This window comes from Anser cygnoides, chromosome Z, assembly GCF_040182565.1.
Source record: "Anser cygnoides isolate HZ-2024a breed goose chromosome Z, Taihu_goose_T2T_genome, whole genome shotgun sequence".
In the NCBI taxonomy this organism is placed as follows: domain Eukaryota; kingdom Metazoa; phylum Chordata; class Aves; order Anseriformes; family Anatidae; genus Anser; species Anser cygnoides.
In genome coordinates, this window is record NC_089912.1 from 51,612,299 (window position 1) to 51,639,323 (window position 27,025).

General features: G+C 34.6%; 1 protein-coding gene across 37 annotated transcripts in view; it reads right to left on the reverse strand.

The window, feature by feature from the left end:
• The window catches only part of PTPRD (protein tyrosine phosphatase receptor type D), a 1,327,869-nt gene that overhangs the window by 76,999 nt on the left and 1,223,845 nt on the right, over positions 1–27,025 (reverse strand). For 29 of the 37 annotated variants that reach the window (XM_066988380.1, XM_066988378.1, XM_066988352.1 and 26 more), the window contains 2 exons: positions 3,662–3,850; positions 1,594–1,611 (listed from right to left, as the gene is read on the reverse strand). In XM_066988380.1, coding sequence (XP_066844481.1) covers positions 1,594–1,611; positions 3,662–3,850 — 207 coding nt within the window. The remainder of the gene's footprint in view (positions 1–1,593; positions 1,612–3,661; positions 3,851–27,025) is intronic. The other 8 variants (XM_066988381.1, XM_066988368.1, XM_066988382.1 and 5 more) reach the window with 1 other exon arrangement.

Below are 27,025 nucleotides of genomic sequence, written 5' to 3' on the forward strand. Positions count from 1 at the left end.
TTTTCTTGCTAAGATGCACAGACAGAAAATGATGCAATGAAAAAAACAAAGAGATTATTTTTTTCACATCATCAGTGCTAGCACAGGAAAACAATTTGCATTTGGCAAAAAAAAAAAAAAAAAAAAAAACAACAACTCTCTAACAATACTCTTTCCTAAACCATTAAAATGAAGATGGGTGAGACTGCTTCAAGGAAGAATGGCTTTTAAACAAAACAAAAGAGATTAAGTAGTTGGGTCATTACAAACTTTTGATTTTTATGTCATTGTTCCGATCCAGTGACAAAAGTAGCACAAAAGGTGGTACTCGTAAAAAAGACAGGACAGACTTCAAGAAATCTTCTGCTGAAGAAAGCCAAAAATGTGCAGCAAGAACAAAAAGGCTGCTTGAAGTGAAAAAAAAAGAAACTGCATTAGTCAATCATAATTATCAAAATATTATTTTAAAGAAACAAAACTCCCTCAAGACATGCAGATTGGAAGAAAAGAAAGACAGTTTTCCGCAACTTACAATCTTAAAGTACGTTTGCTGAAAAACAAAGAGCAGTTGAATTAGAAGACAAAAAAGTTAAAAAACATGGTCTATGCCAACAAGGAAGAACCAACCAACCACTGCTGAGGACCATAAGAGGGCCCCCCCCCAAGACACCCATCAAAATCCACAAGCGGGATTAGCAGTGTGGTGTCACAAAACCCAAGAAAAATACAAAACAAGAATTACAAAAGAAGTAAACACCTTTGTTAGAGTATCAAAAAAACAAACAATAACACATACCACCAAGAATAAATTATTAACCTTTCATTTCCAAAGTCTGTAGATTAGAAGATCCAAAAATCCAGAGATGAGATAACTCCAAGAAATAATAAAAAGCAGTAAAGGGAGAAAAAAAAAAAAAAAACACATTTCTTTAGATTTTTAGGGGGGGACATTATATTAAACTTTACAAATTTAAAAGAAAAAAGGATTGGAAAAGAACAAAAACAAAACCTTTTGTGAAAGATAATACAAAAAGAAGATAGTCCATGTTGTCTTCTGCATGTCTGCTACTGTTCTCCAGACCATCTTGGCTTTGGTCCAGGACAAGAACAGCTAAGGAAGAAAAAAAATGATCTTTTTTTTGCTCCAGGAGGACAAAAAAAAAGAAAAAAAAGGAAGGAAAAACAAGAAAAAAAAAGAAGAAAAAGAAGAAGAAGAAAAAGAAGAAGAAGAAGAAGAAGAAGAAAAAGAAAAAAGAGGGACAAATGGTACGCTGTGACTGGGCTATGGCCAGAAGACTTGGATATGCTTTCTTTGAAGCATATCACAAATCGAACCATCATTTTTTTTTTTTTTTTTTTTTTTTTATGAACAAACCAAAAAGGGAAAGGATAGGGGAGTGCGCAGAAAGAAAGGTCACAATATGAGAGTCACTGATCTTAACCAAACAGGACAAAGGAAAAAATAAATAAGATGATGAACAGTTCTGGTTTTTTTTCTTTTTTTTTTTTTTTTAAAAAAAAAAAAAGAAAAAAAAACAAGACAAAGATGAGAAGGATGGAAGGACAGAAAGAATGAGTAAGATCATTCTGTGAATGTTAGTTCAGCACTCTTACCTCTTATTGGTGTACCACCTGGGTGGATAATATGAATGCAAATAAGATTAGAAAGAAGAAGCATTAGTAAGAGAAGAAGGAGGCTAGGGCTTTGGAAGAAGAATCAAATTAGATTTACAGAATTAAATAAGGTCTTAAGAGAAACTTGAATTACTATACTGTTAAAACAGGAATATATTAGATACTATTATCAGGTTATAAAAGCAAGGTGCATTGTACCACAAAGGGCAAAGGCTACAATTGGCTTCATTGCCATTCTCAGAGTAGTCTCTGAGTTCTTAGATGTTTGGGTTAGATAAAAAGGGTTAGATATATATTGAATATGCCTCAAATACCTAAAGTAAAATTTACAATACTGTACTTATGACATAATTAAGGAAAATATTGGATATTCTATTTAAATATATATATATATAAAGTCTATATATATATAAAAAAAAAAGAGGACACACTGAAGGCTATTGCAAAACAAACACTTTTGTTTAGTCTGGATTATGGCATTTACTGTTCTACAGCTATGTGATACATGTGTACTGTTTCTTCTAGGTGTTGCTATAACTGGTAAGACAACATTTCTGTGGAAGTGTGCGTGTGCGCCACTATAGGGACCTGGTGACTACACTGACTGTTAGTAAAATGCATGCCATGCATTTTAAGAATAATAATATTAATCATATAATAATAATAATAATAATAATAATAATAATAATAATAATAATAATAATATATTCTGAATATGGAAATTAGTGGGGGTGAAGTGCGCTTCAGAACTAAGCACTTACCAATAGATTCTGGAGATTTAAATACGGAGAGAAGAAAGACAGCATAAAAATATTATTATATTCCTTATAATTTGGTACAAAGTTTTCAGTTAAAGCTTTATACACTAAATCATCTATGTCACGTGAAAAAGTAATTCTTAGTTTACATTAACAGAAGGCTAATTTACACAGTTCTGCTGACAACAAGCAAAGAGTCAGTTAACAAGACGATTTAACATCACAGGACAGGTCAAAAGCTGAGAATTCTGGGAAGACACGTGATTAAACAACTTAGATTCTATAACGATATCTACTAAAATTGCCAAAGAAAACAGCTTATCATATCCCAATTATGTTATTTAGGGATAAGCTTTGAACTTTATAAATTTAGAGGCTTTTTTTTTTGTTGTTGTTTTTAATTTAAAGAGAACAGAAGAATATGCTAGGGCAGGAGAAGAGTGAAAAGACTACTAGGTAGGTACAAGGGGCAAAGAGAGAGAAAATAGCAAAAGCTGGATTCTACACCAAAAGCAGACTTCTGTAGATCCAGAAAATATAGTATTCGTAAAGCTTTAGTGTGGGCGCACACTACTGTGGCTAAATGTGTTGGAAAAATGCTCAGCCAGTAAAAAACAAAACAAAACAAAACAAAACAAAACAAAACAAAACAAAACAAAAAACTTCAATCCACAGATTACTCAATAATTTCTTTTTCTTTTTTTTTTCTTTTTTTTTTTCTTTTTTTTTTTAAGGTATAATTGTGCATGGGAAAAAGTACTGTGTTTTATGTATTTGTGAGAGGAAAGAAGATGTGTTCAAACTGGCTAATCTTTGTTGGAGTCAAATGTGGAAAAGAGCACAAAACACATTTTAAATTTTAATTGAAGTGTCTAATGCAGGTTTTGATTTTGATGAATATAACCATTGGTACTCCTTGCAATTTCTGAATGAAGTCCAATGTTGAAATAAATTTGTTAAAAAAATAAAAAGGAAAGAAGAAAGAAAGAGGAGAAAATGGATCCATCAAGTACTGCAAAAAGCAGTAAAAAGAATTATCAAAAAGTACAGTCACAGCAGTGAGCAATGTGGAGTAAACAGAAGCTGCAAACACATAGAGATAGACTCTAGAAAAGGCTATGACAACATCACAGACATGGACAACACACTCAGTAACACAGAAAAGAGAAGAGGAAGAGAAATTATTACCTATAAAAAATAAAAAATAAAAAATAAAAAGGAAGAGAAAGGAAAGAAAAGGTGAGAAAGAACAACTCTGGGCGTTAGTGGAAACAGTAACAAGACCTTACCTGATCGTAACTGCTTGATGCGGCCATTGTTGTTGCTTGTGTCAACAGGTAAGAAATCTTTGAACCAAGTTATTTCAGGATCAGGATTGCCACTTGCTGCACATAACATGGTTGCAGTACGAGTCCGTTCAACTACCTTCAGCTGTGGACCCATATCAATGGTGGGGAAGCCTCGGGGAATTTGATCCTCTGCAAAAGAAATGGATCATTTAAAGGATCTCTTATTCAGTAATTTAGGAGAGGCCCATCACCAGCCTGGCTAATGTGTAAGCTAACCATAACTGGCTATACACAAGGAACTGATGCAAAAAAAGGTACTCAAGCAGTGTTTTTGGTAACTTACAGTGACCAAAATGCTGACACAGAACAGAAAGTTCATAAAAAAAGTGGCTACTTTACATAAAAGGTATTAATTTGGCTTAGATACTTTATGCAGCTCATGATCATTAGATTTCCACTGTGGGACATTCTAACACTGATATTGCTATCTTACCAGCATCCTTACTGTTTTATGTGAAATATTGAATTAGTATGCCTCTCAACAACAGGAAAAAACAATCTTCTTTACATAAGACAAGTATTAAGCAAGTGTGATCACGCAGTGTACGATATGGCCGTGGACTTAGGAGACTCAAGTTAAAATTCTAGCTTTTTTCACAGATTACCTATGTGCTGTTGGTCTTAACATTTGATATCTCTGTACTTCAGTTGTCTACCTGTAAGATGGACCACAGTTTACTGCTAAAGGGAAGTACTGTAAGGATGAATGCACTGCAAGTTTTCAAAACACTGAGAAACTCTAGATGTTGGAATTACACAAGTATCATAGAATCATAGAATGGTAAGGGTTGGAAAGGACCTTAAAGATCATCTTAAAAGTGGACCCTTCAAGTTCCAACCCCCCTGTCATGGGTAGGGATGCCACCCACTAGATCAGGTTGCCCAGGGCCTTGTCCAACCTCTTCTTGAACACCTCCTGTGATGGGGCATCCACAACTTCTCTCGGCAGCCTGTTCCAGTGCCTCACTACCCTCTGTGTGACAAATTTCCTGCTAACATCTAATCTAAATCTGCCCTCTTTCAGTTTAAAAACGTTCCCCCTAGTCCTATCCTCCTGCCTGAGGAAAAAGTTGCTCTCCATCTTTTTTATAAGCCCCCTTTAAGTACTGAAAGGCTGCAATGAGGTCTCCCCATAGCCTTTCTTCCCTTCCCTTCCCTTCCCTTCCCTTCCCTTCCCTTCCCTTCCCTTCCCTTCCCTTCCCTTCCCTTCCCTTCCCTTCCCTTCCCTTCCCTTCCCTTCCCTTCCCTTCCCTTCCCTTCCCTTCCCTTCCCTTCCCTTCCCTTCCCTTCCCTTCCCTTCCCTTCCCTTCCCTTCCCTTCCCTTCCCTTCCCTTCCCTTCCCTTCCCTTCCCTTCCCTTCCCTTCCCTTCCCTTCCCTTCCCTTCCCTTCCCTTCCCTTCCCTTCCCTTCCCTTCCCTTCCCTTCCCTTCCCTTCCCTTCCCTTCCCTTCCCTTCCCTTCCCTTCCCTTCCCTTCCCTTCCCTTCCCTTCCCTTCCCTTCCCTTCCCTTCCCTTCCCTTCCCTTCCCTTCCCTTCCCTTCCCTTCCCTTCCCTTCCCTTCCCTTCCCTTCCCTTCCCTTCCCTTCCCTTCCCTTCCCTTCCCTTCCCTTCCCTTCCCTTCCCTTCCCTTCCCTTCCCTTCCCTTCCCTTCCCTTCCCTTCCCTTCCCTTCCCTTCCCTTCCCTTCCCTTCCCTTCCCTTCCCTTCCCTTCCCTTCCCTTCCCTTCCCTTCCCTTCCCCCTTCCCTTCCCTTCCCTTCCCTTCTTCCTTTCTTATATTGAAAACTCCGGAGTTACTTTTGGGGATACGCAACTGTACGACAAAGATAATTTATCTTGAATACTAATAGGATGGAGTAGTAAAGAGCTTTCCTTTCTTATTTTTAATAAGGGTAATTAAATTCCATCCATTCCCTGTATGCATAGAATCTCTTTGAATGAATGGTCTTCATTAAATTTTCATGAGAAACATCACAATGTAACGGATTCAAATAGCCAGAACTGTTATATTTTTGACAGTTGTGGCTTGTTTCCAATCTGGCTTTCAGGTATTTGGCAATAAAACCCAACATTCAACTAAAAATGGGCTGGGGAAATAATGAAATTTCTAATTGGAGTGCATATCACAGTGGTTTTAGTTTTTAAGATGATAATTGCTTTTTTTCCCCTAAGTTTATTAGTGATTTGTACAAAATTGTCTTTACATTTTGATGATAGCAAGTTTGACAAATCATCAAACACTGTACAACACAGCTGCGCATCATATTAGTGAACAGTCTCAGTCACTGTAAGAGAAAAATAGCTATTACAAATTTTTGATACACTGGTAGTTCTAAACTTGTACATAAGGTGAAAAGATAAATATTTTTACTACTTATTAGTACGTTCATTAGGCTTGAAACCATGCTATATGCCAATATTTCATATTAATATTCAGTTCTAGTGAACTTCCATTTCATCAACAATTTATATCACACTTGACCTTCTCAAAGCCATTTGGTACTGTCAGTTTGATAGGCCATTAAAGGGCAGATTTCTCTGTCCTCGTGCATGGTGAGTCATACATGTAATACGTATCTTGTTTAGGATGGCATATGCAAGAAATTTAGAAATAGAGCACATTCTTTGAATTTGTTAGGTGTGTTAACAGTTTGAGTCACTATGAAACAATGCATTCCATTACTGGTGTTAAGAGAATGCCTTTACTATTGTGCTAGTATGATTTCCAGTTGTTGGAAGGCCTGTACAAAAAAAATAATTTTCACTGAATCTATGATGAGAACAACACAAGATAGTTATCACATGAACCCTTAAGAGAGGATGATACAAAACTACTTGCCTTGTTTTAGATCACAGTTCTTAGAAAATATTTCTAAACTTTTTCTTTATGTATTTAGTCTGTTCAACACCGCTCATCTGTAAACAGTCTCCTTGAGATTCCTACATTAAACTAAACTCAGCTTTTGTGTAAACACTAATTTTGATGGAATGTAATTTTGAAAATACCTCCATTTCAAGTTAAATTATGCTCTAACAAAAAGAAGCTATATTCAACTCTAAGTTTCCACAAACAAACAACAAAAACTCTGAACATAATTGTGGCTCAACTATATATCACAAGCTCTGTTCTGCTCTAAACTATAATTGTTTTGTCTCATCTCGAAGGGAAAACATGTTATTGCAATCTCTCTTTATCAAATGATACAACTCTTCCATAAGATTTTAGCAAATTCCAAAGCTATGTCTGTATGCTGTAAAGTCTACGTATATACAAAAGCAGGATCCAAAGTAAGAAGAGGACTTCATCCAAATCTACTATATTACATTTGACTCTTCACGATAAATCTACCCACACAGCTAAAGGAAGAGAAACTGTTACCTTAATCCAGCATTTATGACACCTTCTTTAAATTTTGACTACTTTTCCTGTAAATAACTGCTTTCAGATCATTTTTGTGCTCTACTGGAAACAAGAAAAGTGGCAGCTTTGGCAGATAGGATCTTAAAGTCCTAAATTTTCTGCAGCTACCTTGCTGAATCTGTTTGACAATCAGTATTGTGATTTAATAAGACAGAATGCTGTGAATAATTTTCTTAGATACAGAACACTAAGATAATATTGCTTTATTACAGGTATGAAGTGTACAAGTGAAGTACCCGAAGAAAATTGTGCTGACATTGATTGCGGATTATGGAGTATAAGGGCAAGATAACAGCACCTGGGCCCAAGATAGTTGACATGAAAACTGGGTAATACTGGTGTTAAGTATTTTCTTCCACATAAACAATTTACATCACAGACACACCTGTGTTCCAGAATAGACATATTAACCTGTAATTTAATCTGTGTAATTTGTCTAGTTTAATCTATGTAATTTAGCTAAGATGCATACTCAAAGTATTTCACTGTGCCTTTTAAAATACACTGTCCTATGTGAAACAATTATTCTCTTTGTGGAAATGGGGGGAGGTTCTACGATCTATTCAGAAAAAAAAAAAAAAATCTGTTTAATCTATTTCAAGATTTACTGATGGCTTTGCCACTGGCAAATTTTAGTCATTCTGTAGCTCATGGAATAAAAAGACACATGGAGTATTCCCAGAATACATTATAGATACTGAAGATAAACTGCTGCAATGAAGTTTATTATTTCAAAGAACAGTGTAAATAAAGCTTTTATTTTCACTATTCCAGATGGCAACAGCATATAATTTGCACTGTTTTGACATCATGACCATATTATTCAAAATCATTCTTCCTGCAACTGAACTGAAAGTGGGATTGAAAACAGTAAAATCAAAGGGAGTGGGGGAAAGATGAAAACCAACACTTTGCAGCAAAGCTGGTATTCTGCTCTACTAATAAAGAACTATGCAAATGAAAATAAAATAAAATAAAATAAAATAAAATAAAATAAAATAAAATAAAATAAAATAAAATAAAATAAAATAAAATAAAATAAAATAAAATAAAATAAAATAAAATAAAATAAAATAAAATAAATGAAAAAATAAAAACAGCTGTTTATACATAAAAGACTAAGTTAGTTTGAAAAGATATGAAGAATAAGAAAAGTGTCAATTAATAAACATTATTCCTACTGAAATATTTTACAAAGTAAATTTTGCCAAAAAACTAATCATGAACAGACAATTAATTCTTTTCCCAGGGTTCTTTGTTCAAAGCTGTTACGTACAGATGGATATTTTTATTTAGTGGTGCTGTAGGTCAGTAAAAGTGGGAAATGGCTGCGTTGTAAGAAAATACATATTAAGAATATAAGGTAGCTGCTGTGATTTATCTTACATTTCAAGCAATTATACCACAAAGGAAAACGAATTAGGGACTGATTAGATGATCAGAGTCAGTCACTAAATATTCAACAAGAAACTAGCAGTCCATACAATCTCATTATAAAACATACATTTAAAAATACATTTTAAAATATCTTCAAGACGCATGAAGCATTTTTGATGCAAAAGAAAACAAATTTGTTTAGAAGCTCTATGCAATTACTCTGCAAATTGCAAAGTAATGTCTTTATAACAAAACATAAAGCCACTTAGCCTGAACTATCATTTGTATGAATGTTGAAGCAGCAATTTCACATTGCATTAAGACAGTAAGCGTTCATTGTTTTTAGAATTCAGCCTTAAATAAGTTCTCTGTTTTAACAAATTAGTACATTGAGTCTTTGAAATTAGATATTTTCATAATGACGTGAAAATGGAAAAGGAATTTGTACTTTCTTAAGTTCTTAAAATCTGCTAAATTAAAGCTGTGCACAGCAAGTTCTTTCCAACATGACCTGTCCCACTCACATGAAAATACCTGCTGGCAAGAATCAGCAGTTGGAGAATTCTCACTTATATAAGAAAAGCAAGCCTCAAAATAGAGTTATTCTCACTTCTGTACTTGGGCATTGTCATAGCTAATTGTCATGGCACAGCATATCATCTGAACATCATGTGCCCAAATTTGTCCATGACTGAATTTCTGGATATTTGTTATTCTTAGTGGGAATGGAAAGGGAAATAGAAGAGGTCATGTCCTAAAGAAATGCAGGGAATCCAAGAATCCCTGCCAAATGTCCCCTCTTTAACATATGGAGAGGATTCACCCAGATTTATGGTAATGAACCAAAGGCAGAGGATGTGAAGTGTTTTAAGTGCACGCTATCACATATTTAGTGAAAGAAACACTAAACATCTGAAACAGAGAGGATACAGCCTCCCATATATTTCCATATGTAAATGTCATAAGAATGAAACTATGTATTTTGCACTGCTGAATAAAAGGCAAGTGCACGGCAAAGGGGAGCAATATGAATTTTCATGATTACGATTTCTAATTTGAGGTCTAGTTTCCAGACAGGGTTAGGATTTAGATTACATTAAATCACGGTTAAATTGGGGGCTTGCCAAGAATAAGGATTAGGAAAACACGATTGCTCTGTCTAGTCCATATTTTAATGTATCTGTGTTTTTTTTTGTTTTTTTTTTTTTTTTTTTTCCTTCTCCTTCCTTTCATTTTAAAAATGAAGGGGGAAGAACAACAGCAGTACTATGATGACTGCCTTTGCTTTAAGCATGTTACACTAGATGTGTAAAACCTACTGGAATGATAATACTGCTTAAGACAGTGAGATGAACTCAGCTTGTGATTGTGACGATTACTGTTACTGATGTTACAAGGCTTTCAGATATGTTGTTTCCACTATGCTATAATTTTACTGAATGGTTTTTAATGCAGCCTACATACTCTGCAATCCAAGCTGACAAACATAAATGATACTAACTGCATTAATGTCACAGCTGCAAAATTTAAGGACCTGACAATGGAACTGGAGTGGATATACCATCAGCTTTGTTTAAAATTTGTTTTCACATGAGAGTAATAGTAAAATGTTATATATAAATAATACTAAGTAGTATATAGTATATATATACCACATACTCTCTCTATATATTATATAAATAATAATAAATATAAATATATAAATAGAAATAAAATATTTACTATCTGAATAGTATATATAAGTAATAAATAATATATAAACATCATATAAGTAATATTGTAATATAATAAGTAATAATAATAATGTAGTAAGTAATATATGAATAATATTATGGACAATATAAGTAACAACCATTTAGGATTTCAGCAGAGCTTAGAATACTACTTCTCACAGCATCCTTCTGAACAAAATGCCCAGCATACAGTTAGAAAAATACATAATATGATGGGTTAACAATTCGCTGATGGGTTGGACTCAAAGGCATATAGCAAATGCAGTTATATCAAGCTGGTGGCCAGTCAATAGTGGGGTTCCCCCAGGGCTTCATTTTAGGGCCAGTTCTGCCTAATATTTTTATAAATGATCTGGATGCAGGACTTGAATTCATACTAAGTGTTGTGGTTTAACCCGGCCAGCAGCTAAGCACCACACAGCCGTTCGCTCACCCTCCCCCCTCCCTCTCTGGGATGGGGGAGAGAAACGGGAAAGTGAAGCCTGTGGGTTGAGATAAAGAGAGTTTATTAAGACATGATGATGATGATGGTAATAATAATAATAACAATAAGAAGAATAATAGTGATACTAGTACTACTAATACTACTGTGTACGAAACAAGTGATGCACAATGCAATTGCTCACCACCCACTGACCGATGCCCAGCCTAGCTGGAAAGTCCTTGGCTTAGTGTAAGCACTGCTCTGCACCAATTAAAACATCAGTGTGTTATCAACACTCTTCTCATCCTAATCCAAAACATAGCACCCTACCAGCTACTATGAGGGAAATTAACTCTATCCTAGGTGAAACCAGGACACTAAGTAAGTTTGCAGATGATACTAAATTAGGAGTTGTTCACTCCCTCGAGGGCAAAGAGGCCTTGCAGAGAGATCTTGACAAATTGTCCAAGAATGCCTACAGTTTGGTCCCTTAAAAGAAGGAAACAAGGAATAAGGGAATTGAAATTTTATACTTTCTTGTTTTGACAAAGGTCTTTGGGTTAGGACATAAAACACACTCTTGTTGCTGTGAATTAACAGTCCATTAGTAAAAGTAGAGGCTATGTTCCAACTGTTTATTATGGTGCCTGACATAAGAGTGTGCCCATACAGGTGTTATAATTTGGATGTTAATGCAGCATTTCAATAAACAGCAAAAATAATCATGAACAAGAAACAACAAAAGTGCTATTGTTGTAGAGAATGAGAAAAAATAGATGTCAGAAGAGACAGTGGGCACTGGAGATGTAATTGAAGGGATATCTTCCCTTGAAATTCATTATTATTAAGCATTACATTCATGTTGCTGGTACAAACTATGTACAGTTTTTCTGCATCTAATGCAGCATTCATTTATATTGGTCAGAAGAACAAGTTCAAAACATTCATAACACTTGTATGACTGTGAAAGGTGACTGTAATAGTATCAATGGGTATTACTAATAGAGTAACTTCCCATTTGGTTTGGTTTTGTTTTCAAATCTTTCTGCCCTATGAACACATGCCTTGTAACTATGGAAATCCTGGATGAAAGAAGAAAAATATAGGAGAGTAAGGCAACATGCTTTACCATCTCTTTCTAGTATTTATGACTTACAGAGAGAATCCAAAATGCTGGCAATAATACAATGTGCAGAACCTTTGAACCTACATGAATGGAGGACACAAAATAAGTTCCTGTATGGGCGGATGGTGAAGTCTTTTCCTGGTGGCTTGGCTGTGGAGGGAATGGGTGTACTCTAGACCTCATTCCCCATATTTCTGAATATGAGGGAGGACTCCCTCATCTCTCTTGCCCACTTACTAAAACGTTCCCTTGCTCTCACATATACTGAGGAGATGCCTAGGGATCCACTAATAGGGAAGAACTGGCATAGGAAAAAAGAAAAAAAAAAAAAAAAGATATGGATTTTCTTTTGGCTTTGTGTGATTTTCACCACTGAAGTCAAAATAGTACTGAGGAAGTGTAAAGACAAGGAAGTTAAAGGTATATTTTTCTTCTGAGGGAAACTAATTTACTTCTATTCCAGAAGAAAACAGAAGAGCTTTCTGTGTAGAGGACACACACTGCTTAAAAACTAGCTTTCTCACAATTCTGTGTCCAGGTTTGATAATTACTACTGCCTGGTAAATATCCTTTAACAAGCATGGAGTTATTTGGAAATCCAATACGCTACACCTTCATACAATCACTTAGTAATATATACGTGGCTTACAACATATAAATGGTAACATTAAAATAAATAAATAAATAAATAGTAAAAAAGTTTGATTATTTCTAAAGCCTAAGGTAGCCAACACTTCCAAGGTTTTCTTCTCAAAAAGACAAAGATACACTATGTTACAAACACTGTTTTTCTGAGGATTATTTTGCTACCCTAAAAACATTAGAACTGAGACTTCTTCTTCTACATGAAATACTGCTGCTGCCAGAAACTGAAATGGGACTAGTCGAGGATTTAACATGTTCTGCATTTAATAGGAAGTACTGCTTTCATAGCTGACAATGTCTGTACTCTGAGTTATTGTGTGAAAGAAAACTCAATATCCAGTCATGCTTCCTAGGATGACAGAAGTCTGCCTCTGAAGCAGGAACAGAGCACTTGGTGATCCAAGGCAGTGCTCTTTCTGATCTGTTCAGAAATCACATTTGTGTTCTTCCAAAGCATTTTTCACAACACCACATGGCTTTCAAAGACCTATTGTGAACCATTGTGAACTGAACTGAGCAAACTCGAGCAGGCTTTCTGGAAGACTGAAAGACAGAGATGTACTTTAAAGATGATACTTTCACATTTGTCTGGCAATAGCAGCTCATATTTCTCATGGAACAGTAAATCACGAATGGTGTAGGGATTCATTCACAAGATGTTGAACACAGAACAAAACAGGACTCACTCAGCTTTGCTATAATTCTTGCTGCAATTTAGTCAACAAATTGCCCCACAAATTATATTGTCAGTAATTTGAACTGAGATTTTGATCTGGCATAAGATATTAAAAAAAAAAAAAAAGTTTTTTAATGGAACTGTCTTAAAGCCTGAGCTCAAGGATAACGCATGCAATCCCATCACAGCCATTTTAAATAATCATGAAATCCAATGTTACCTCTAAAAAATACAATGACATCAAAACCTGTGACAGGCAGCATAAAATGAAATTTATTACAATCTAGTCAGACTGAGTACTTCTAAATTATACATGAAAAATGTCATCACCAATATTTGTGAGCATTTACTTGCTAAATATTAAATTGCTTTTATGTAGAGTACACGTAAGCATTTCTTTTTCACTTTTCTTTCAATATAATTTTCTCACCAACTTTTATCTAGCTGATCAAAAATGAAACTAAAAATGCACTTTCTACCAAAAAAAAAAAAAAAAAACAACTGGAGAGGTGGTGTATTTATTTTACTATATTTTTTATGAAATAAATTTCTACAAATGAAAAAAATCCCTTGTTAACACAGCAGTGATTGAATTCCAGTAGAATAAAGAAATAGCATGGACAGAAAGAATTAGATACTCTGTGTAGCTGGAAGTTGTGGGCCCAAATGCATACTGAGGTAATGTTCAAGCAGACCAATGTGGTGGCTGGAAGGCTAGGAGAAACAGAAAGGGCTACGAAAAATGAAGTAAAAATACATGTATATGCAAAGGAATAGAAAGATTTCATGTTATGAAAGTTATTTATTTGCAAAGTCATCACAAACTGTTCTGTTAATGAAATTAATGAAGTAAAACAGCTGTAGAGAGCCAGTTCCTGCCTTTAAACAGACAGTCTGAGAGACTAAGCTTAGCATAGCATTGCATGTGTTGAGGACATGAAAAACAGTGTAAGCACAAGAAGCTCTGCGCCAACTGTAGACATACTTAGCACATGGTAAGTTGTATGAGCAAGATGCAAATGAATCAAAAACAAGAAGAATACAAAGATATGAATCTGAGAGACACTATTCCACATAAGCAACACAGTTGACTGAGAGTACCAAGGTTGTGTCTGAGTTCAACAATGCAACTGTTTCTCCTTGGATTTATTAGCAATAAAAACTGTCATCCATTATATAACCAAATACAAAACTCATTTCTTTTAGAGAAAAGGGATCAAACTAATTTCCCTGTAGAATGGAGAGGTAGTCAGGAAGATTATTATTTGCACTCTTTTGAAGTACTTGGGAGCAGGTCAGATGTTATAGTAACTGAGAAAATTTCTGCAGCTAGATTAATATATAGCATGTAGTCTTATTCTAACACTACACAACAGCATTTTGGTATATTGCACTTTGGGAAGACTGTAAAAATCAATCTGTACATCCTTCTGCTTTTAATTAATTAATTAACCATACTAAGTTATATTATTTAAATAACTGCTATGACATAATCTGCTCTGAGTATTACCTTAGCTTGAAACGTATTAGGGATTATAAAAAGTGGGTTTGGTCGCTTTTGAATTTCGAGTAATCTGTCTCACTTGGCAAATGAGGAAAACTTCTTTCTAATATATAGTGTATATATATTTTTTCTTAACATGTGTATGTGTTCTTGCTTTATGTACTGCACTCCCAGAAAAGAAAAAAAAAAAAGTAAAAAAAAAAGGTGTAAAAAAAAAAAGTCTGAATGAACTGTTTACCATGATGTTTTAAAATGATTCTGAAAAAAAAAAAAAAAAAGTGGTGGGGGGGGAAGGTTAATATTTAGAATGATACATCTAAGCCTGCATATTATTACAGAACCTGATGGAGGTGATGTAATAAACAGGAACATAAACACTCTTATATCCATAACCCCACCTTACCATCATAATTCCCTTTAGAAAACCACAAACAAGCTACCCTGGAAGAGAACCACCAAGACCTTTAACAAAAACATTTTCTTTACGTTTGGGCTTCAAAAATCATTATGCTTCTACAGAGCAAAAGAACATTCTTTCTTGAGTTTTCAAATTTGTAAACCATTAGGCCAAAATTTACCAAGATACATATTCAAGTTTACTATGTAACATAATATTTTTGTATTTAGTAACTAGGTTTGCATAAATTTCAGTATCACTGAAATCATGGCTGAAGGAACAGTTCTGCAAAGTTCTTGCCTGAACACGGAGGGAATTTTCTCCTGCACCAGAATGTCTGAAGCTTTTAGAAACTATCAGCAAGTACCCAGCAAATTCCCACATCTCTGTTGCTGACTGTGATCATCTTTACCAGCTCATTATGACAATGTGCTTCCCCCTAGCCTCTGAAATGATCTTTATTTCCTGTAGCCCTTCTCAAGTGACAACGTCCAGTGGCGGTTGTAATGGATACACCTGGTTGTGATGGCTGCATCTGGCTCATCGTGGATTCAGGGGAGACGGATAACAGCCAAGGGCTAATTTGAGCAAGGCACCCACCTACTCACCGTGCTGGTATATGCCCAACTCAAGCCAAATTTGGAAGAAATTAACATCTGCAGTTGACGTTCAAATATCACTATAAGTCAATCACTTTACCCATAAATAGTAAGCAGCCCAAGAGCCCTTTGAGGTCTCCTGCATGGCAGTGGGCTGCACAGCAGGATCTCCTCTTGAGTAGGGACTCTTCTTGAGGTTACACCTGCTGCATAGATCCCTCACTCTTCAATGCTGAGAAATTCCTTGCCACAGCAGATCTTCAGTGAGTGACTAATAGCTTGCTTAATTTTGTAAGCTTCACTTAGATTATATCTGAGATTAATTGTGCACATATAATCCATTAGACATAACTGCTGGCCAAGTATGGGACTAGGATTGGATCCAGCCACACTTAGGATCTTCTAAGTAGGAGGTTAGATAGCAGGGAGGTCCTCTCTGAACCTTGTGACTCAACAAGAGGGTATCCCCTGTGCATCTCACTTACCCTCTCCTCTATACAGTAAATAGCTAGTGTCATCACTGAATCTTGAAGTCATGTAAGCTTTGATAAATCACTACTTAATATCAATAAAACATATTGCTGCTTCTCTCTTCTAAATGAAATGCATATCAATTCCACCTGTGACACTCATATAGCAAGTAGGATAGCATGAACTACTGATGATAGCTTAGGTCTTCTAAAGAAAAAAAAAAATGGCTTTGCAGTCTTCTCTCCTACTGGAGTCTCAAACAACTGACAGAAAGCACACCTAGGTGTTTCTATCAGTTTTAAATAAGCTTACAGAAACCACCTTTCTCACTATTAAGTCTCTGAATAAAAATCAAAAAAATAAAAAATAAAAAAATTCTTGACCACCACAGGTAGTATATTTAACATATTTCATGCACAAATTTAGGTACAAATTCTGTACTTCCAGAAAAGTGTATAAAATTTCCTTAGAAAATTTCTGACATTAATCTCTGAAAAGCAAAAATTGATCCAAATATCAAATGCAAGTTATTATGTCCTGTTTCAAAGTTAATGCAGGACATTAGAAATCATCATGGGTCTAGAACTCAGGAGACATCACCTGCAAACTGGGAGAATATTTTTCTAATGACTCTGGGTAAGGAAAAAGTGTATATCCAATGTCTAGCAGCAAACTATAGCAATGCTAAACACAAGCACAACATATGTATGACCAAAAAGTAACCTGTGTAAATTCTGTGATTTCTTCTGAGTACCTAGAATTAGCTACAGAAGCTTTCAGAGATATCATTGTCTTTCTTTTTAATGAATGCAACAGCAAACATTTTAATACATATTATTTAAGTAATATGATTTTGAAAAGAATCTCATAAAACAGGCTTTTCCATTATAGTGAAAAAAGGGTATAATTAGAGATTGGTACAGCTAAATATAATTAGAGAAGATTTTTCAAATATCATAATGAACTGTCTTGCTTTTGTTTTCATTATTTAATTTGATCGTACGAAAGACAGGAAAAGCATTCACATAGTACATTTGAGTCCAAAAAGCACCTGCTCCAAAACATTTCAGATAATGTGATAAAAACACTGCACATTAAAATAAGACCTTTCAACTTCAGTTTTGCATCATCCTGTAAAATTGATCCAATGAGACTGCCTAACTGTTGAAATTGTGAAAAAGCAATATTGATCAGGTTATCATAAAACCAGGCATTCTGTATCAAATAATCACATTCAGAAAATTATTTCTTGATTGGCTGCCCATGGCTTTATTTATCTATTTATTTATTTATTTTTATGACATAACTTATCTTAAAGCAAATGAGTAGTCTCACCGAGAAAAATCACTGCAATTGAACTACACATACTCATGCATGTTCCTGAAATGTCATATTTTCTCAATTTATTGTTTTTTTTTTTTTATAGGCTATTTTATATTGTGCTTTTCTTCTACTACAAAAATGAATCAGATCACTCACAAATCCCCTTCCCCCAGAAAAATATTACAATATCTTTCTCAAGTGTATGAGTGAGATCAAATTGCATTTACATGCTGTCTTGCTTATCTGCCTGAAGATTCATAAAGCACTGTTTAGATATTACGGTGAGTACTACAAAAATTTTGACGTGCATCATCAAGAACACTTAATTTCATTGTGCTATTTGGGCTAGCTCTCATCCTAAACAGATACAGCACTGCAAAGAAGTAAATGATTACTTTCTAATGTCACAGGTAGAACAAGAAAGTCATTTAATGAATATTCATACCACTAAACATAAACTTTCTTACAGCCTGAACAAGTAGCTGCTTTATTAATAACTAACATGCATACACATAAATCCTGATTAGAAGTATCATGGAATTTTATCACCTCTCATGGTTAATAACTCTCTCTTTTTATTTTATTTTTATTTTTATTTTTATTTTTATTTTTATTTTATTTTTATTTTTATTTTTATTTTTATTTTTATTTTTATTTTTATTTTTATTTTTATTTTTATTTATTTTTATTTTTATTTTTATTTATTTTTATTTTTATTTTTATTTTTATTTTTTATATATCTTGCAATAGTGCCCAGACAAATGGCACCAAGTTTCTAGCACATATCATAGAATCATAGAATCATTAAGGTTGGAAAAGACGTCCAAGATCATCTGGTCCAACCACCCCCCTTCCACCAATATAACCAATAAACTACGTCTCTAATTACTGTGACCAACCTTTCCCTGAACAACGCCAGGGACAGTGACTCCACCACCTCCCTGGGCAACCCATTCCAATGCCTGACTACTCTTTCTGAGAAGAAATGTCTCCTAATTTCCAACCTGAACCTTCCCTGGTGCAACTTGAGTCCATTCCCTCTTGTCCTACTGCTACTTATTTGCAAGAAGAGGCTGACCCCCAGCTGTCCACACCTTCCTTTCAGGTAGTTGTAGAGAGCAATAAGGTCTCCCCTGAGCCTCCTCTTCTCCAGACTAAACAACCCCCGTGCCCTTAGCCGCTCCTCACAGGACTTGTGTTCCAGGCCCTTCATCATTTTTGTAGCCCTTCTCTGAACACTTTCCAGGGCCTTGATTTCTTTCTTGTAGTGAGGTGCTCAAAACTGAACACAGTACTCAAGGTGCAGCCTCACCAGAGCTGAGTACAAGGGGTTGATCACCTGGTCCTGCTGGCTACACTATTCCTGATACAAGCCAGGATGCAACTGGCCTTCTTGGCCACCTGGGCACACTGCCAGCTCATGTTCAGGTGAGCATCAATCAACACCCTCAGATCCCTTTCCTCTGCACAGATTTCCAGCCACTCTGCTCCGAGCATGTAGCATCGCACAGGGTTGTTTTGACCAAAATGCAGGACCCGGCACTTAGCTATGTTGAACCTCATGCCATTGGCCTCTGCCCATTGACCCATCCTGTCCAGGTCCCTCTGCAGGGCCTTTCTACCCTCCAGCAGATAGACACTTCCCCCCAGCTTGGTATCATCTGCAGACTTACTGAGGGTACACTCAAATACTCAGATAGATATCTAGGTATCTCTTTTATCTTAATTGGAAGATTAGCACCTAGTATCACCATTTCCTTTAGGAGCTATATGTTAGTTGGTCTACCTCTGCTATTAAGAGATTGTAAGATAAAAAGTTCACAGCTGGATGTTGTAGGGAACTAAGCAAACAACTACTTTCTCAGTCAGTATGAGATGTTAGTTTAATAATTATTACAACAAAACACATACTGTTTCTATTCTTGTGATGTGCACATAATGAAGGAGTTGGAGCAGTGCATCGAAATAATAGATACTGTAAAACCTATAATTCCTTTTTAATACATGAAAACAGTATTACACCTGCTTCTAAGAATCCCTTACACAACTTATATGCTCTAAAAATTGGATAGTACCTGTATTGATACTATTAGTTATGTTAAAATTAAAATATTTGAACACTTCGTACAAGTTTTAATGTTCTGTAAATTGAATAGCACCTGTATCAATGTTATTAATTGTGTTAAAACTAAAGCATTGATTTTTTACTGATTTTATTTCACTATGTTGTTAGTGTTCCCAGTGATTTCTGGTGTTCCATCCGTGCATAAATTTATTTTCTTATAGTAAATTTCTGTTTTATCTTTCTATATTTTTCTCTATAATAGTGTAACCAGTTATATTTGTGACAGAATCCTTTTTCTATAAGACTCTTAGAAAAGACTATTTGAGTTTTATGCTTTGGTCTTCTTGGTATTTTTACTCTGGAGATAACTATCTTTTAGAACCTGTTTTCTTTTTTTTCTTTTCCCCCAGTTTGCTTTCAGCAGAGGAATCTTTCCGTCAGTGTTTGGTCTTCTGTTCAAACCTGTCTCCCCAGAGAGTTATAAATATTTGTCAATCTCCCAAAAGCAAAGATGAGAATTTTAAGTACTTCCTTTGTTTTAGCTGCAAAGTTAACTCTTTTTCTCTCACACATCAGTAAGCAACAATTTCTCTTGAACTTGCTGCTGCTTTCATTTTTTGGTTATTTGCCTAGAACCTTGGTGGCTCCAAGGCTTTTTATCTTCTGAGTGTCTCTACTGAGGACTACTCTGACAGTGCAGTACACTTTCTACCCAAGTGTATGGTGCTGGTGTATACTTTCTGCTAGTGTGTTGAGGTGAAAGCTTTGCTGCTAGTATATGCACTGTTTGTGCTGAGCACCAGAGGAAATGAAGACTCACAAAGATTTTACTGAAGGTTATGAAGTTCTGGTGAGGATGGATCCCTTTATTCCCAAGATGACAGCTCTCTCGGTTTCATTGTTGCTTTAACTCTGATAGCCCGACTCTATTTACAGCACTGAATACCAGATTTGGTGGCATCATTACCATCTCTAAGTGTGACAATTCACTTTTCCATTTCTTAGCCTATTTGTATGATGAAGATAATGAAGCTCCTACCTCTGAAGATGTTTAGAGATTGTATGGGTGCATACAGAATTGTAAGAGGTAGGTACACAAAATAATTACACCGCCACCTGTGCTTTCTGCCTTTCTACAAAATGTTCTTCACGTGGGACAGCTAAGTTCTCTCACTATTTGGTAGGGAAAAAAAAAAAATAATAATGGTGTGTGCCATCTCACCACAATATATAAGTTAAAGGACTGTGAATAAAACTCTTAGAAGAATTGGGAACATGCACTTCCAAGTGAAGTACTGATAAATATTCAACATCTGCAATATAACTATGCATGTGAGATACTTGTGCTCAAACTCAAACCAGCCTGATGATCACATCTACATGCAAATTCAAAAGTTTAAATGTGATGAAGACATATATGGCACTTAAAAACAAAACAAAACAAACAAACAAAAAAAAGCTTTAGTTTTGTTTCTGAGCACTGAATGTAATATCTGCATAATCATTTCACAGATATTAAGTCATCTCATGATTCCCAAATTGAGTAAAAACATAATTTATTGTTTTTTTTTCCACTTTTTTTTTTAATCTAGCTAGTAATAGAACATTATGAGCAAGTGCTGCATTCTCTTTCTCTTGTATAAAAACGTATACTAAATGCTAGACAGCGACAGCTCATTTCAGTGATCTTAATGAAGAACTTTGTAAATGATCATCAGATAGTAACAAGAAAAAAAAAAAAAAAGAATATATCCCTAAGTCACATTCCAGGATTTCTAGAATTATTTCTTAATATGCTTTGGGGAAATGCTAAGTGTTTGGATATATTCAGGCACAGACTACTGTTTGCGAACTTGAAAATCAGAAATTACAAGAACACAGAAACTGATATATAAACCTACAGAATCATATAGAAGATTAATCTTACTAATCACCTTAAATCAGAACATTAGCTATAGATAAAACATTTTATTTATTTATTTATTTATCTCTCTATCTATCATCTCCACAGAGCAAAAAATCCTTCTAGAAACAGTATTAGAGATTTTCAAAAATACTCAGAAAATAATAATAATAAAAAAAAAATGTGTCCTAGAAACACCTAACTATATTTCGGGCTGACTTCTGAGAGTCAGTATGTCAGTACTGTTTTAATGAAGAAAAACCTGAAAGATTGATGACCAATTTAACAGTCTGTACAGAAACTACATACTAGAAAGGATTGGGTTCTCTATCCAGCACTTAGTCAGTACACTCAATGACATAAAAAAATCAGCTTCATGTAGCCTGCTGTTGAGTTTAAAGTAAGGAGAAAGTGACTGGATGATGGAAAAAAAAAAATAAAAAATGACAGTTTCCCCAACTGGATACGGGGAAAAAATATCCAGATTAGATAAAATGAACTTCTCAATAGCATGGCAGATGTGGGTCAAGGATATCTGCTTCTGTATTTTGTACCCTGTCTAAGCAGAATTTCCAAGGAGTCTTGTAGAGTTCTAAAGGACTGGTTTAAAATCCAACATGAAAAAATATGAAAAATATGAAAAAAATAACACTTTAATAAGCAAATGGCCAGGAATGAATCAAACCCTGAGATAAATTTAAAAACGCATTGGGTAGAATCCTGCAAAACAAAATCTGAATTCATATCAAAAGACAATTCATGCACTAAGAAATGCTTTCAGAATCTATCAAATAGCTCTGTAGTTCATTTTCACAGCCAGCTGTTCTACTACAAGGAAAAAAACAAAACAACAACAAAAAAAATCATGTTCTCTGTTTAATTATTGCTCATACACGTGAAATAAATGTGTTCTATCTAAGCTTTTCACTCAAATCACCACTCAATACCTCTCAACAGTATTCTCATTCAGAACATCAATAGAATCAGGGCTGAAGCATCTCAATTTTTCCCAAGATATGGAAACCGACCTATAAAGGCATTGCAATTGAAAAATAAGAACTCTTGAATTTCTCCGTGCTCCCTGTGAGATACAAGGGTTCAAGTAGTTCATCTGCTTTAAAATCCTCAACTATTCTTGCCAATTAACTCAATTTGACATCACACTAAAAATCTGGATTTATTTCCACCCCCCACCCCCACCCCCCCAGATATCTTAGAAAACGTTACTGTAACTCACATCATTAAATTAACTATAGGCTTTGTGACAGACATTTTAGACGTAACCCTACCTCCAGTTGGTCACAGGCAACAGAATCTGTTCCCATTTACCTCATGGTTTGTCTGCATTAACGACTGTTTTGTTTTCTGCTAGGTTAAGGAAAGACACTTCTAGTGAGGAAGGATGTGGACTGTCCAAGACTGACTTTGCAAAATATTAAAACAGCTCAATTTTTTTGGCTAAGTATAACACGTTGCTTTATTCTCCAGAATATCTCATTCTTACTTTGGAAGATATTTAATTAAACATGTTCTGAACTAAGGTTCTAATATCTTTAAAGGTCAGATCTTCAGTTTTAATGCCGAAGGTCATATTTTGATGGTAATTTGTGTCAATATATGTTTTTTCTCTCCACACAAATCAACATAATAAAACATCCCAAGCAAGTACCTCCAGCAAACACAGTGCTTCTCTAATCTCTGAAAACAAACAAAAACAAAAAGAATCCAACCAAACCAAACCCTATGTGGACTTGGAAAACAATTATAATGTTATTGAGAACAATCGTTTTTAGCATAATAACACAGGAATACAGCATATTCATAAGAATAATTAAAAAAAAAAAAGCACAAGCTGGTGTTAATTTTTTCTTCTCTGTATATCCCATACACAGTCAAAACAAATAGGAAATATACTACCTTTATTATAATATCAGAATATTTCAAAGGTATTGAAATTCATTACAACTTCTGTGCAGTGATCAGACTGCACAGACTGAACAATCACAGATCAGCACATTTAGCCTCTTTGATCATATCTTTACCAGGAACTTCTTTTTGTCTCTAATTACTGATATTATTCTTCCTCTGTAGATTGTTTATCAGGCTTTGTGAATTTAATCAGTATCACTGCATTCCCCTGTATGATTACATTTGAGCACATTCTGATTTCAACTTTACTATGGTTCATACTGATATCACAAGAGCTGATCCTGAATTTTAAGCTTGGAAATGCTATGAAATCTAACTGTACACCATATTTTACAATCAACTCCTTTAAGAGATCATGATTCATACAGATTCACATCCTGAGGTTCACTGGCTACACTGAAAGGCAAAATGCAGAGAAAAGGGGTGTTTCAAGTGAAAGACTCCTATTAAATTAGAATGCCTTGTCAATGACAGTGAAAATAAAATGTTTTGTTATTCATATTCCAAACACGTAAAGGCACTTCATCTCTACATAGGTTGACCATATACTTAGTTACATACACACGTAAAAGGTTTTATAAACTGTTTTTCGTATGTGAGATTTTAAATGACTTGGCTGCATTTTTTTTTAATGAGTAGGTAAAAGAGATTTTCTGTCTGTAGCTTTTGAAAAGGAGATAATACAGTGGCAGCTGTTCTGAAAATATACAGAAGGAATACAGCAGGGTTCCTCCATAACCACGGGTGACCTGAAAAAAAATCTGTCAGGACTAATTTGTTTTTCTCTACAAGAAGCTACATCACAAAAAAAAAGAAAAAAACAATCTTTGCATGGATTATCATCTTCAAATACTCATTTAAAACAGTGGTGAAAGAAGTCAGATAAATGTTTATAGTGGACTTTCTAACTAAAGCAAAAACCATCATGTCACAAAGTGTATTTGTTTTCTGCACCACTCAAGGAATACTCAAGGAAATCTCATTTTTACTGCAACATACTGACAAGATAAGTTCAGGAAATAGCAACCAAACTTATGAGGAACCCGAATGAAGTAATTCATTGTACAAGCTTATGGGACTAATGCTGATGTTCTCTTAGGAGATAACGAAAATTAATAGCAGTTCAGGAAGCAGACAATGACCATAAAAGGAAGATGGGTATGGGATGATAAAGTCTTTCACTTAGTCATAAACAGCATCAGAGGACAGCTTGAGAGGAAGCGCTGTTTTCCTACCAAGCCTAATTTAATTACAGGGATAGTGTACTAGTGTATGTTTTAAAAAATAAATAAATAAAAAATAAGGTAAGGTAAAAAAATCGGTAATATAACAAAAACTCTGTTTATTCAGTGGCAAAATATATATTAAAATAGAGAGTAAATGATAAATACTTCAACATGCTCAAAAGTGCTTTCTAAATTCATAAATATGTTTACTAGTTAGCCCCGGAGTTGATGATTGTAACCAATCTGCAGAAGCAGGCCCCAGATTTCCTATTTTGATATTTCAGGATAGTTTGTGATTTTGAGTCAGAATATGCATTCCTAATATCCTTGTAATCAAACTGTCTAAAAATATATTCATTTAAATCAGGTTCAAAAGTGTATTATGAATTTATTGTATTTGTTTGGAGATTTACTTTCACTTATGTTGTTGATGTTATTTTGGTATTCTGTCATTAGTACTGTAATAGCAAATGTGAGCAACTCAGTAATGGGTAGCAGCAAGAAAAGGTTTCTTATATAAATTCTGATGACATACTATGCTTTCTGGGCCATGAAACTGGGTGTTTGTCTCCAGCGAGTATTTTATATCAGTAGAATAATAGCTGCATTTTCTCTAGTAGCTTTTATCTATTCTATTGTAAAGACTTTGCAGCAAGAACAGTGTCACTGCATGACCATGTAGAGTGTCCAGCACAACAGTGTTTCAATCTTTACTGGAAACATAGAAAGCTATTGTAATAGAAATACAATATTTGTTGATTGAAGTATTAGATAAATATATGACAGCCAATGAGACCATACTATTCTCTAAAGAGTTTTTGAATCCACTATTCTTTCCTTTTTATAAAACCTTAGTGCATATTGTGACAATGGAACATTTTCATTCATTCCACAGTGGAGCAAATGCAAAATAATGACTTAATATATGATAAGAGTATGGCTAGTGAGAATAGCTCTATTTTGGTAAATAAATTACTTTGAGCTATCACATGCCCCAAAGTAAATGGACAGCTGCAACAGTTTTCAGAAAGCTATTAGTGTCCAAAGATAAAATGATGTACTTTCTCATAGACAAAAGCTTGGTACAATGGCCAAAACAGTTGATTTGTTAGATTCAAGACTTCACCCAGGCTGCCAAGAAAACTGTTTAACATTACCTTTCAAACAGAGATATGAGAATCTGACACAATTTAAAAGGCTATTTCTGGGCTGTCAATCAGAGCAGGACATGAGATAAATACTGTATTTGCAAGTTATCAGGAACTTGCCAAATGTAGACACAGAAATTAGGCTGCTAGTTTACTCTATGAAATTTGGACTACATAAATATCAGGAAAAAAAAAAAAAAAGCAAGGAAAGCAATTGCTAAAACAAGGACTTCTTGGATCAGGTATCAAGATATAACACAAAAACGTGTATGGGATTTTTTTTTTTTCCACTTATTTGCACTGATGAATGATTAAATAAAACAAAATTGTCTATTGAATGGTATTATTCAAAGTAAGAAAAGGAAAATCATAAACAATTGTCTTCCATTATCTAGTGAAGACCTCATGTTTTGTCTCAGAAAAACTAGCATAAAAATTTTTAGTTGTGTTGTTCGGTGTTGTTTTCCAACATGGTGAGATGTAAAATCATTTTTGCTAAAAAGAAAATTGTATCACAGCAATAACTTTTATTTTATTTATTTATTTATTCATTTAGGTGTTTGAGAAGTGACTTTGGAGAACAAAAGATTGCATTGCAATTTTTAATGTTCTGTAAAAATAACTAAATGTATCTAAGTTTTAGTGGGATGGAAGAAAGAATATTCTATCACATGCAGATCTGATGTTCATGATCCTACCTTATCAAAAGGACTTGGTCAAAAAGGACTTGGTCAATAATCTGCTTCATTCACAATCCTTCCTAATAATCCATTTTTATTAATGTTTTCTTGTAACATTTTAACTATTCTTCACCTATGACCATACACATATTCTGTACGCCTTTATATTTCTCCATCCTAAAGTTACTGATACATATCCCCACATTTTCTACTGTTTGTTTTTAGATTTTCAAATTAAGGAACATTTTATAAACATCTTTAGTTAGAAATTAACTCAATTCAATTTTAGCCAAAGCATTTTGTTGCAAATTCACAACCATATGATAGGCAAATATTGTAAAAGAAAAGGTTAGAAGAGGAATGTGCATTTTCATAGTCTAATAATTCTATTAAGCAATCTATTGTCTCTTTTCCTTCCAGTTCATCTGTTTCATGGTAATTAAATATCAGCATGTCTTTCTAGAATAACGTTATGTAGAGGCCAGTTAACCAAGGACTAATTCTAAAGCAGAAGGTACATACAATGACAGAAAGACAAACCACAAAATAAATGTAAAACTCAATATCACTGAAGTGTGTTAGGAATTTTGAAGAATAAACATTATTTAGAGAGAATTAAAGCAAAATATCATTCAGTATTTTATACTACTAAAAGAACTC